Genomic DNA, 13,295 nt, shown 5'->3' on the forward strand with positions numbered 1-13,295 from the left:
AAACCTTTAAACCAGACTAGGACTTGATTGGATGCCTTCTCAAGTAAAAACTTCAAATAAAAGACACTCTGCTCCAAAGGTCATTCTAAGGGTGACACAAGGTCATCCTAGTTCACCCCAGAGATACCATTGCCTCTGTGCATTAAGCAGCTTGCACCACCGGGTCTCCAGATTCTGCAGGTCCTCAAGATGGGGCTTACTGGTGCCATGATGAAACTGCAATGAATGTTGAAGATCAGATCTGGTAAATGTCATGCAAGCTAAATGACGAATGCTTTGTTCTGTTACTGTGATGGTTGTGTGTTTTAACCAATCTGCTGAAGAAATAAATTTGACTGAAGATTAAAATATTCCCCCCTGAGAGCTGACAGGAAGAAAATGTTCTAGATCTCCAAGTTTCTGAAGGGGCTCCAGATTCATCCCATCCCCCTCTTCTCTGAATCAAGAAGGATGAGGCAAAAACACATGACTTAACAGTCTCAATCCTGACATTTCTTCCTGTTTTTTTTAATTAGACGTTTTAAAGGAAGAGAAAAAACCAGCACAAGTAAAGACAAGTACAAAGAATGGAAATACAAATGTGTACACAAAGGATCTAAAGGTGTTATTTCTTCCTGCTTTCTGAAGGTAGAAGCCAGATTGCCATCCACAATGCAAATCAGCTGGTGGCTTTCAAGGATTACAGGCCACTGGCATGAGTTTCAGAGGGAGAAAGTCTCTGTATCTCTGAAAGGCCTTGAACGTCTTTATTTTCAAAGCCGTTATAGCTTGGGTAATATAACAGCCACCAAGGAAATACTGTTTTGCCTAAAGCTATTGAAAAGAAAAACAAACCGAAATTAGTTTGCTGGGGAGCAGAGAGTAGCTTTTGCATCTGAGCTGATTAAAATGCTTTACAAGGTGACTGGCCGGGAGGTGGCAAGATCTAGAACAGGTAACCATACTGAGATGCAACGTTCAACCTCTTGCCTTGGCAGCCGTTTTGGGTTTGGGCTGGGTTACTCATCCTTCGGTTAATCCATTGCTTGGAGTGAAGTACTATATTCCATTATCCAATACGGAAACGTCCAAGCTCTTTACAGTGGCATTCAGAATAAGAAAAATAAGAATTAGGGTCCACCGTGTATATGAAGACAAACTAAAATGGGATAATCTGAGAAAGGGAGAGGCAAATACTTGTGGGAATCAGAGTAATCATGTTGAAATATTCCAGGCATTGCGATGAGAGGAAGGGCAATAGATTTCACATGCAGCTGCTTTAATTCAGGACAGGGACATAATGCCACTCGTAACAATGTGGATGGGGTGGAATATTCTTTTGCTGAGTTTCCAAAAGAGAGATTATCCAGTCAAGGATAATGTAGGGCAACTGTTCCTTAGCATGATGGAGACTGAAACCAACCAGCTGAAAGGTGTTAGAAAAAGTGACAGACACTTGAGACAACACTTCAAGGAAGAGCCATTGAAAGAAGGAGAAGCTTGCAACCTTGTTCTTTAGGTTACAGCCCCAAAATAGCAGCAGGGCCATGTGGCGGTGAGAAGAACATTCACTTTGTACTCATGATTCCCTCCTCAATGAGCAACGTGGGGAGTGATCCTAGCCAGCCACAGGACACAAAAGTGAACTAGAACTATGCTGCAATGCTACAAAAATCTGTCTTCATGGCTGAAGACAAATATATTTGAGAGAGATGGTGGATACACCTAACAAGCAACATCATTCTCAAGTAGCCATCACAGTTGGCAGAAGAGGAAGCATTTTCAATACTGGACTTGATCCCTCAAGTGTGGATACTTTTCACTCTGTTTTTGCAGACTGTGCAGTGTTATGAAATGACTGGTCAAGCAAAACAGCTGGTCTTTTGGTGTTCCACTTCTTCACCATTCAACCTGAAGAGCATCTCACGTTAATGCTGGAATGGGCTTATGGACACTGTGCTACCACTACCACTTCCATTTGTTCTCCTCATTTGTATCTGCATTTATCAATGGGCCCAACTCATCACGAATGAGCACCAACCAAAATTATTTTGGGATTTAATGGCTTGATGTCTTCTTCAACTCTCCCATCTGCCCATTGTCAAGTAGGGATTCTTGAGGAACATCATCATTGCAAATTTGGGTAGGAACTGAACTGATGTGCATAGCCCAGAACTTATGAACTGGAACTTGGTTCTTTTCTTCATTTGAACCTCTGAAATATTCATTTTTTAAAAAAAGTAATAATAATCAAATGCTGGGACAGGATCTCTGATGCTGTAAGGTTGAAAATCAGAGTTTTGAAAATCAGAGTTTGGACTTCAAAAGGAGGAATCTGCAAAGCTGGTTGTTTCCAGAGTTAGAAATCCCAACTTCAGAAACCCCACAATGAGAAAAGTATGGGACTAGCGAAGAAGGCAGGCTGGAAGACCCAAGGAGTCTATAAACTACCAAGTTTGTCCATCATTCTTGTACAGTCACATGCCGTTTTGAGCTGTAGCCTATATATTTCCCCTTCAGCTGCATTTTGTTGGAATTTTATTTCCCTGGTATCAACATAACATTAGCATTGTTGGGTCCCCAAAAGGCATTTTGAAAGAAAATTTATTTACAAATATTTCAGTTTAAAAGGTGTTTTATGCCATGTTTGCAGTGGGGGAGAGTGTCTGTGGCAATGGGGTGAGATAGACCTATGGGAAAATGTTTTTAAAAAGTGTCATGGCCTTGGAAAACAAGTGATCCAATCTGGATCATTGTCTATGGTCCACAACTTCTCTGAAGTTCCGAAATCTAAATTGAAGAGTAGACCTCTATCACATTCCTATTCCTGTAACTCCATACACAAAAATAAAGTTAACCTAAATCCTCATATTCAAAGACAAATAGGATTCCAAGGCAGGAATTCATTTTAAAAAATGCATGGTAAATCCAAAATAATTTCAGTTAAACTGGAGTAATTGTAGCAGGGAAGAAACCTGGATGGTTATATTATTAGCTGCAAATCACAAATACTTATTGGTGGCTCTGTTCAGAGGGCACTAAATACCCTCTGTGGGCAGCCAATTTAAGGCATTCAGTTTAGCAGATAGAGGTGAACACAAATCTTTTTCAGAAATCAAAAGCCACTAAAAATAGGATGCTGTAGATTAGGGAGACTTTGATCAATACTTTGCCATCCTTCTTCTTGCTTCTCCTTAGTTTCAAGAATTGCTTTAAATATTAGAGCATCTAATCGCAATAGAGGCAAGATACTTTACTGCAGAATGATCACTTGTGCATCATAAAAGTGGGTGGAGCAGCCAAGTTTATCATCCTATTCATAATATTTGTGTTTTGGTAAATGCTGTTTTAATTGCTTTTCACAGTTTTGCCCAAGGACCTTTGCCTACAAAATCATGCACGCATTTATCTTCACGCCTGAAAGAACTTCCCCAGATTTCTTGCTTCCGGCTTACATCTAGCTGTAGAGAGTTAACAAGCTTTTAAAAGAATCTTCATGGGAACTTTTAGAAAATGTAAGGGAAGTTTTTTTTCCTCCCCCTGAGGACAAAGGAACCTTCCCTGAATCCTCTGGGCTTTGCCAAATCATTAAATAGCAAATCATGAGCTACAATAAAAATGTGTATGATATATTTATTCAAACGGTTATGGTTCCTTCTCTTAAGTAGTATCTTGAGATCAATAGCTGTGGTGCATGAAATTGATTCCTGTTAGATTTGGGATAAAGCAAGCATATTTTTACACAGTGATTGAGTTTTCACACTTTTAACCTGGGTTAACAAACCCTAACTCCTGTATTCATGTGATGCTCAAACAAATACATTTTTTTTAATGACTATGTGGCCCTAAGAAAATGGCTGGGTTTCTACAACATGGACCACCCAACCCCGTTTCAGCCTAATGTAGGGCACTGTGTGAATACAACCAATGAATTGTACAGAATTCAGCTCTGTACTCTTAGATAAGCCTTTTGCAATCTGGTTTCATTCTTCTTAGGCTGCCTGAAGATTTTGAGAACTAAAATCTGGGAAACGCTTAGATGATGCACTTCTTCATCCACAGCAGATGTTGTTAAGCCTGTAGCCATCTAGTGAGGCTGGACAGTGTGTTAAGCCAATCTGAGATGGGGTGGAGGCTCATCGACAATAGACTGTGTAAAAGTCCAAAGCAGAGGTCCCCAGTCTTTGTGAACTGGTAGGCAGATTGGGATTTTGAGAGCATTTTATGTGTACTTTCTCTCAAAATGATTGTATGCCCCTGGCTAATCACAGAACATCCATAAACTAGAAAGCCAACTGGTGAAACTTTCCACCTGTTATGGCCTCTACCCTTGGTCCTCTCAACTACACTTCCATATAAAGAACTTTACTGAAGCATTCCGTCATCTTTATTTTATAAACATGTTGGAAAATGATGGGTTTTTTTTAACCAAAAATGTGTGAAAAGTTCTGTTGCAAAAACAAAGTATATAGAGGCTAATGCCTTGCTTTGCACTATGCCAGATTTCAATTTAAAAAAAATGAGAATTTAGAAAAAATAAAATCACTGAGTGTGGAGCTTGGTTGACCCCAAGGAAGGAGAAACACCAGAACTCACAGCCACTGTGGTGGAGATCCAAGGTTGAAAGAGCAAAAGCATTTGCAGCTCCATGAAGACTCCTACCATGCCATATGGTCCAACCAAAGCTAGAAAGAATGTTGGCCCTCTTTATCCAGATCCACCTCTTGCTGAAGTGAATGGATCCTGACGTGCACTTCATGTCAAAATTACATAGATAGATTTTCCATGTTTTAACAATTAGTTTGATCTCAAGAGAGGTCAGGACTTACTGGGATTGTCACAAACTTATGAATATTGGGAGATAACTACGTTCCTTTTCACATTTCATCCGTTATAATTAAGTGAGAAAGCTGCCATAAGCCAAGAAGAAGACTTGGCTTGTGGACCACAAAACTATCTAAATGGCTATTATACAGAAGAGGACGTTGGACAGGATAGACCAAAACACGTATTCAGATGCCAATCCTATGAATCAGAGAGATCCCTTCTAAATGTAACGATCCATGGGATTTCAGGATAGAGATGCTACTGAGGAATCTCAGAGGAGAGGAGGAGTCCCCAATGAGCTGAGTTCCTGCTGGGCTCCAGCTGGCAGGATGAAAGTGATGTTGGTGTTTACCCCCCCAGAGATGTACCTACCTGCACATCCATACTGCTTTTCCCTTTCTAGTGAGCGTTGTTACATAAAGGGCAAAAAAAGAGTCAGGAAGGAATTGGAGGTAAAAGATAAAAGGAAAGGAGATCTAACTAATACCTATTCACGCTACAGCTCCGTAGCTTTCTAGCCTTCATCACATCCATCTACTGCTTCATACGTTGCCTTTTTCCCTTAAACTCCTCACCGCTTCTGAAAAAAGATTTCATCAGCTGCATCCGACCATGACTTTCTCAGTCTTCCCCCTCTTTCTGAGCTGTTCGCTCTCCCTTCACACATGTGCTTTGCAATTCAATCCTGATTCAGGTTGTCTTTGGAAGGATATTTTAAACCAGCTCAAGAGATCTTTTAGATCTTCCCTGGGGCTGAAGGCATGGATGGAAGGCAGAACGACGACCCTTCCTGAAGAGCCAGCTGAGTTCTTCCCATGATGCTCCCCCTTTTAATGCTGAACTTTCTGACATTTTGAAGAACTGGTTATGAAGGGGAGCAGGAGAACAGGAGTTTCCAACAATAGATTTCGCCTTCCCTCTCCAATCTCAGCAGGAAACAGAAATTATTAAGATTTTTTTTTTTAATTGCAATTGTAGAATTGCAGTTACAAGTAAACGTGAAGTTTCTCTCAAGTTGAACTTGAATCCTAATGACCACATGGACACTTCCATGTAGCTTTTTTTGAAATACAGGTAGTCCTCACTTAATGACCACAATTGGGACTGGCAACTGCATTGCTAAACGACACAGTTGTAAAGCACAATATCTGTCATGAGTAAGGATGGCGAGCAGGGGGCTCCCATCCAGACTGTTAAGCGCATGCGTAGCACTGAGGAATTGGGCAGCCATTCAAAGAGACACAGATCGGGACCGCCTTAACCTTTGGGGTTTATATGTCTGGGTTTCTTCAGTTTGTTAGGATTCCTGTTATGTACTAGCAATAAAACATTAGAGACCAGTTCCTTGTCTCAGCATGTTTCCGGGCAGTTAGGACAATATCACATGATTGCAATGGACTTACATCGTTTCTGCTGCGGTTGTTAAGTGAATCACCCATGGACATTAAGTGAGATATCACATGACCACGACTTGCGATTTTACTGCTGGCTTCTCCATTGACTCTGCTTCTGGGAAGCTGATTGTGAAGCACACAAATGGCAATCACATGACAGCAGTATATATAAGCTAGTAGTAGCATTGGCAAATTATTCAGAAGTCCACCTTCCCACCAGCATCAGATTTAGACATATTTATTAACGGTCATAGGCCCAAATTTCCTGCCAGACAATAAATGACACTATATATGAGTGTTATAAAGTAAAATAGATGGGTAAGTGCTTTATAACATGGAAAATAATCTAAAAATATCATTTATCCCTAAATTTTCCTTATAGCCATCATGGCTTTGCAATATTTTGCAACCTCTTAAAAAAAATCCTGAAGATTTGTCTGCTAATAAGAGCTCTCTCTCTCTTCCATAGAACAACCAGAACATTTAGCAGGGAGCGGGGATGTTAATTCAGAGCATCATGTACGGCCCACTGGACAACCCAGCAAAACGTGTGAGTTGATTCAATTGTATCCTCCATGTGAGGACAGGCTCACTCTCTGAAGGGGAGATTATGGTACCTCCCTTCCTGAATCGTTCCTAGTTGAGCATTAAGCCTACAAAGAATTAATGCTCTTATGAGCAGAGAGAATGTTTCATAAACACTCAGGAATAAAAAAAAGTCCGTCCCAAAGCCTGTAGTTACCTTGATGAGAATTTTTGCTGTTGTTCTTCTGTAACTCTAGATCCAGAACATGTTGCCTGACTCCTTGTAAAGCCCTTGGTGTTATTAAACTTGAGCTGAGGCCCAGGCTATGCCTGAAAATACCATTTTTGGCCTCAGCGCAAGAAGCATTTTATAGAAAAGAAACAGCAGGCAAAGACAAATGGTTAACATATAAAGATTTGCTAGTACAGGGAAATGGGGAGCTTAAGTTGAAATCAAGAGAACAATTGACTGCAGAGGGATTTAGTTTTCATATGCACAATGAAGAGAAAGATTTAATATAGATAAAAAAGTACCAGGAATAGAATGTGATAAAATGGAATTTGAAAATGAATTAAGTACAAATGATGAACACGTGATTGTGAAAATGTATAAACTTTTGTTATCCACTGTATTTTTAGTTGCTCTTCATTTAATTTGTCTTTTTATATTAATTTTATATAAAGTTTTATTAACATTCAGTGTTTAATCCTGTATTCTGATATGGCCTAAGGGCTAATCAATAAACTTTGATTGATTGGTATAAACTTTTGTTGAGATTTGAAATGGAGGAAGAGCAAGTTAAACAATGTATGGTAAAACGGGCCAAGAATTTTAGTTATAGTATTCAAATGGATCAGTGGAAGAGAATGTGGTCAAATGGTCTGAAATTCACATTGTCTTATAATTTAAAAGGAAACTTTTTTAAAATGATGTACTGTTGGCATATGACACCAGAGAAGTTGTCTAAGACGTATAAAGGTACTTCTAATCACTGTTGAAATGTGAGAACATGAAGGGACATTTTATGATTCATGGTGGACTTGTGAAAAAGTGAAAAGATACTGGATTCAAACTCATATGGTAATGCACAGGGTTTTAAAAATTAAAATTCAGATGCAACCAGAACTTTGCTTATTAGGACTTATGGACATTCCAGTAGAAAAGGCTCATGGACAACTGGTTTTATATATGGTAACTGCGGCAAGGGTATTATATGCACAAAGATGGAAGAATACAGAAATACCCACAATGGAGGAATGGATCGTCAATATGGCTGAGTTTGCAGAAATGGCTAAATTGGCTTATTTGATTAAGGAGGGAACTACAGCTAGTTTTATAAAAGACTGGAAAGCCATTATAGACTCTTTGCTGAAAATGGATAAAAATGAACTGCTGATTTCCAGATGTATTGATTAAAAAGGTTTGTTTATGGGAATAAGGAAACTATGATATGCAATATGGGAGGGTGGAGATGGTAATTGCTATTGCTAACTGTTAGAATTAGAAATTAGAATTAGAAATTAGCAGTTTCTAACTGCTGCAAAGAAGATTGGAAGTTGCTTCTTTAGATATCTTTTTCTTGCTTTTTTGTTATTCTTCACTTTTTTTCACCCTTTTATAATCTCTTTCTTCTATGTTTCTGTTGTTTTTTCAATCTTTGCAAAAGCTCCTTTTAATAAAAGTTATTCATAAAAATAAAACTTGAGCTGAGAATCCACAATAAGCTAAATCTAAAACTTTGGGGGTTTTTTCCCACAAGGAATGTGTCAACAAGGATCACCCAGGTTAAAGATCTTTCCCCCCAAATTAAGTACAAGCCAAGCCCATTCGGTGATTTATAATTCAACCATTAAGTTTAAATATATGGTCCAAACACAGCCTCTGAGTTGGCAGGAACTCCAGATTTTGCACCTTAATCTACTCAGTGCCACCCTTTCACCCCACCCAAGCTTCACTGAGGCCACACCGCCATCCCCCTTCTGGATTCTTCCCTCCAACCTCTCCCTGCGTTACGGCAATCCCATATGCTGCTAGTGAGAGGTTGCAGCAGGTGCACAGTGCTCTGAAAGAACGTTACTCTGTTTTCACAGCAGCACACTGCCATGAATAAACTGTAAGTGTGACCAGGAAATGCCATCTGCCACCATTCTGTAGATGCATTTGAATGGTTCCCACACATTTTCAGAGCTGACTAGAGTTCAAACAATTTATGCTAATTGGGTATGAGTGGGTGGATGTGGAACTAGGCAGAAATCTTGGGCAATTTGGCAAGTTTGTTTCTACGCTGGAGAGCCAGTGGTGTTTATCCCAAGATGGCCATATTGAGAAGGAACTATCTAGAGATAAACACCTCACCCAACTGGAATCCTTTGCAGAGCAGCTGAGATTTCTCTGTCGAATTCCAAATCCCATCCACTTACCAACTCTTTAATGCATTTCCATAAATTAACCCAGATGGACTAAACTGAAGGCCAATATTTTTTGACATTCTTAGGTTTATTTGCAGGTTGCCTGTTAGGAAAACCTACAAAGGTGGCTTAAAGAAAGGAGCCTGCAGATCAAGGTTCTCCAGCTTCTAGCATTCAGAGATGAACTACTTTTGAATACGGATCCTCTGTTTAATTGGCTTTTCGTAAGAGTATATTCTTGTTGAGTTGCTTGACCTTTTTTTAAGAAAACAGCAAGCTGCTAACGCTATAAGCTGATGTAGCAAAGTCCAGTGATTAGGAAAGTGCAAACATCATCAATCCAGGATCTTTTAAAAATTACTTCTTTATTTATTCATCAAATTTATATGGCTGCCCATCTCACGAAAAAGTGACTCTGGGTGGCATACAATAAAACAGTTAACATATAAAAATCAATTATTATTTTAAAAAATTGAAAATCACAAAAGCTAAGAGAGGACAGCAGATTTTAATCACAATGGAGCCACCTCAGTACGGTGCCAGTCCCCTGGAGCCCCCATGCCTCAGGTTTTGAGGGACTTCCAGAAAATCAATGGGGTGGAGCCAACCTCACTTTGGGGGTGGGGAGAATATTCCACAAAGTGGGCACCACAGCAGAGAAGGCCTACCTCCTGGGACCCACCAAGTGTAGCTCCCTAGCAGATGGGACCTCTTCTGCAGGATCTGATGGGACAGGCAGATATAATCAGGGGAGGTGGTTCCTCAGATAACCCAGCCCCATGCCACGGAGGGCTTTAAATGTCAAAACCAGCACCTTGAATTGGACCTGAAAGCAGACTGGCACCCAGTGCAGCTTGTGGAACAGCGCGTGTGTTCTAGAGGCACACATAACTTCCTACACTGCTACATTTTGCACCAGCTGAAGCTTCCAGTTACTCTTCAGGGCAGCCTCATGTAAAGCACATTACAGTAGTCAAATCAGGAGGAGATTAAGGCATGAGTGACCATGAGCAGAGCCCCCAGTCTAGGAACGGGCACAACTGGCGCACAACACGAAGCTGTGCAGAGGCCCTCCTAGCCATGGCTGCCAGCAGCTCTTCGAGCAGGAACTGTGAGTCCAGAGGACCCCCAGGTTGTTCACCAGGACTGTTTGGGGCAGTGCCACCCCATCCAGCAGCAAAGATGGCATAGTCCTAGAACTGGCAGGCCCCAAACCCAAAGCCACTCAGTCTTGCCAGGGTTCAGCTGAAGCCTGTTGTTCCCCATCCAGACCCTCACAGGCACTGGGATAAGACATCCACAGCATTGCTTAATTTGCCAGGGGCAAAGATGTATGGTTGAGAATTATACCCTTGGAATAGGCATTATAGGGTCGCTTTATGTTATATTTACTTTACCCACTACAGACAGAGCACTGGTTTGATTCCATTACAGTACTGGAGAGTATCGCAGGAAAAGGAAAAAGCAGCTACTAAAACATGAATTAAGCAGGGTTAGAAAGAAACTAAAGGTGACCCTACCTTGACTCTCTTTGGTATGGGGGGCAGGGAAGCGAAATATTGTCAGGCTTTCAAGATGTGTATCTCTGAAGGGGGAGGTGATGTGAGGGACCAGCAACACTGCTGGTTATCAGGAAGGAGGGAGCACATTCCAAGGTGGGGAGCAAGATAAGAGGAGACACAGTCTGGAACTGGAACATGAGAAGGCTAGGATGCTCAGAATAGCCCTGCCCTAGAGCCTCCCCAAGTTATTTCCCCTGAGGTTAGGTAGAGTAGCTTTAGTCTGGCAAGATTCTGTCTATATGGTGTGATGTGAGCAAATAAAGAACTGAAGTTTGGTTGGATTGATTCTTTGTCGTTCTTGGGCTGGGCCTGACACAACGTTCTGCTAGAACAGTCTATTTCAATAAAGTAGAGTTCCAGTGAACCTTGTGGAATCTGTTTTCGGAAGGGGCCTACCTCAAAGAGTTGATAAGCATGCAAGGCATTACTCAGCGGACCATCACCCTTTATCAGAAAACTGAAAAACAAGCAAAAGTGCCTGAAAGTAAGCCTTTTAATCTGAACTGGATGAGAAGATCTGTAATCAGAAAAGGGTACGAAGGACCAGGGCTCTCTCAAACACAAAAACATAGGAAGACATCAGAAGCCTTACCTCTTTCTGATGATACTTTATTGCTACCTTTAGCTTGGCCAAATCGTGGCACTTCTGGGGATCTAACTCCTCACTCTGATCGTCCCTGTGGTTCAGGATGATCTCCAGTTCCCGGGAGCTGCGTGCCTGATCCAGAAGATCTTTTGCAAACCGCTTGCATTGCTGGGAAAGCTCCTCGTATTCAGCCTTGAACTCGTTCTCCACCTTGCTGAGTTCCTTCAACTCCCAACCAAGCCGAAAGGCTGTCAAGATCGGGTCCTCGCTGGATAAGGCGATGAGCGAAGGACTGGCCAAAGCTTTATAAATGTTCAGTCTCGATCTGGAATGACGCAGGCTATCCACTTCAGAGCTGGAGACACATTCCACGCAGTTGCATCGGATCTGGTGTGGCCGTGGGATGGTGACCCGTCTTTGGACAAGCAGCTTTATGATCTCGTAGTTGTTGGTATGAGCGGCCAACATGATAGGGGTGATATCGGGGGTGAATTCCGAAAACTGGGTGTCCATCATTAACGTGGGTACCTATGCAAAATCAGTCAGGCTGTTAAAATCCTTCCTGCACAAGTGCTCTAAAACCACGGCATGTCAACAGGATCATACAACATCTGTTTCACTTCACTAACATTAAAATAGTGTTTAAAAATACACCCCATAAGAGTCCTATGAAACCCAGACTGGAAAGCTGAACAAACATTCCAAAAGATGACCAATGGTTTCCATACTGTTGCCAAGAAAACTACATGGATGGTTCATGAAATCAACCAGAATCAAGCTTGACTTGAGGGAGAAGTCCTTTCGTCCTCAGCAGATGGCAGTATATAGCTGACCTTGGCTTATCTCTAACAACTAACCAGAGTCAAATCTGGTTAGTATTTGGAAGGCAAAATGTCAGAAAATCCGCAGGTTGCAGGCTGGATGGGAAAGTTAGAAAAGAAAAACATCTTGGAAGAAGGCAATGACCCACCACTTCTATACTTGGGCTAAGAAAGCAACATTGACGTGTATGTGGAGTCACACACTCAACTCCAAGGATACTTTGCCTTAGAACAGAGGGTTCTGAGTGGTATCTGAAAGAAGGACCAATCTGCCTAGTTCCATGACCCACCTTACAGAGAACAATCCTCTTTTTGGAGGCATCTATCCAGTTCAAGTTTGGGTCCAAGAACCCCAAAATAGGAGAACACAACCATTGAGGTTGACATCAACACTGGACAACAGGCAGAGCAAATGGTCCATTGTGCACCTGGTCAAAATGGTCTCTGCTTTAGTAAAGCAAATTATGTACTTAAACTAAATGTATTAATTCTAAATTCACAGCTGTTCATCTAGAGTGAGGTATTCCAGCTGTATGCAAATCTGGGTCCTATTTTGTTCCCAGTAAAGCACAGACTAGTCCACCAAGCATCTTGATAGAATCCAAATGAGGAAGCCTTTCTGAGCGATTTCTCCACCAGAAGTAATCCTGTTTGCATTTCTTTTGCATTTCATCAGCTTCCTCCATCTCCAAAGACTTTCACCAGACCTTGGTGAAACCCAACAGAACATTCACTCACCCAATTCAATCAGTATGACGCCAATTTGCTCAAAGTCAAAAAGTGGTGCTCCAAGCTTAAGAAATTACAAGACTTTTGGTGACCTAGCACTTCAAAGTTCAGAGAGTGGCATGAAGAAGGGGCAATGTGAGAATCCCAGGGTCAAAATGTGAATGTAGAAGTGGTGCCAACAAGCTGCTGCATCTCTGATGACAGTTGGGGTTGAGCCCCCCACCTCCCGAGGATATATTTGCCACAATTTTATTATCATCCTCAGGATACTGTAACAGAGGGACTCTACGGAAAGTCTGCTCATTAGGATATGATAATGCTAGAACTGCCTTGAAACAACGAATCTGGGATATAGATCTACAAACGAATTTAAGTAAGGTGCTACAGCCCAATATCCACCAATTTCTTCCGGAAGCGTTCGTTCCAGCTTCTTATCTATCATCTATCATAATTTTGAAGTTTT

The 13,295-nt window shown here is 41.3% G+C and overlaps 1 protein-coding gene across 1 annotated transcript in view; it reads right to left on the reverse strand.

Moving 5' to 3' along the window:
* TRPC5 (transient receptor potential cation channel subfamily C member 5) overlaps positions 1–13,295 on the reverse strand; it is a 132,269-nt gene that overhangs the window by 83,090 nt on the left and 35,884 nt on the right. Inside the window, exon 2 of the mRNA XM_063313359.1 lies at positions 11,289–11,810. Coding sequence (XP_063169429.1) covers positions 11,289–11,810 — 522 coding nt within the window. The remainder of the gene's footprint in view (positions 1–11,288; positions 11,811–13,295) is intronic.

This window comes from Candoia aspera, chromosome 12 (assembly GCF_035149785.1).
Source record: "Candoia aspera isolate rCanAsp1 chromosome 12, rCanAsp1.hap2, whole genome shotgun sequence".
Lineage (NCBI taxonomy): Eukaryota > Metazoa > Chordata > Lepidosauria > Squamata > Boidae > Candoia > Candoia aspera.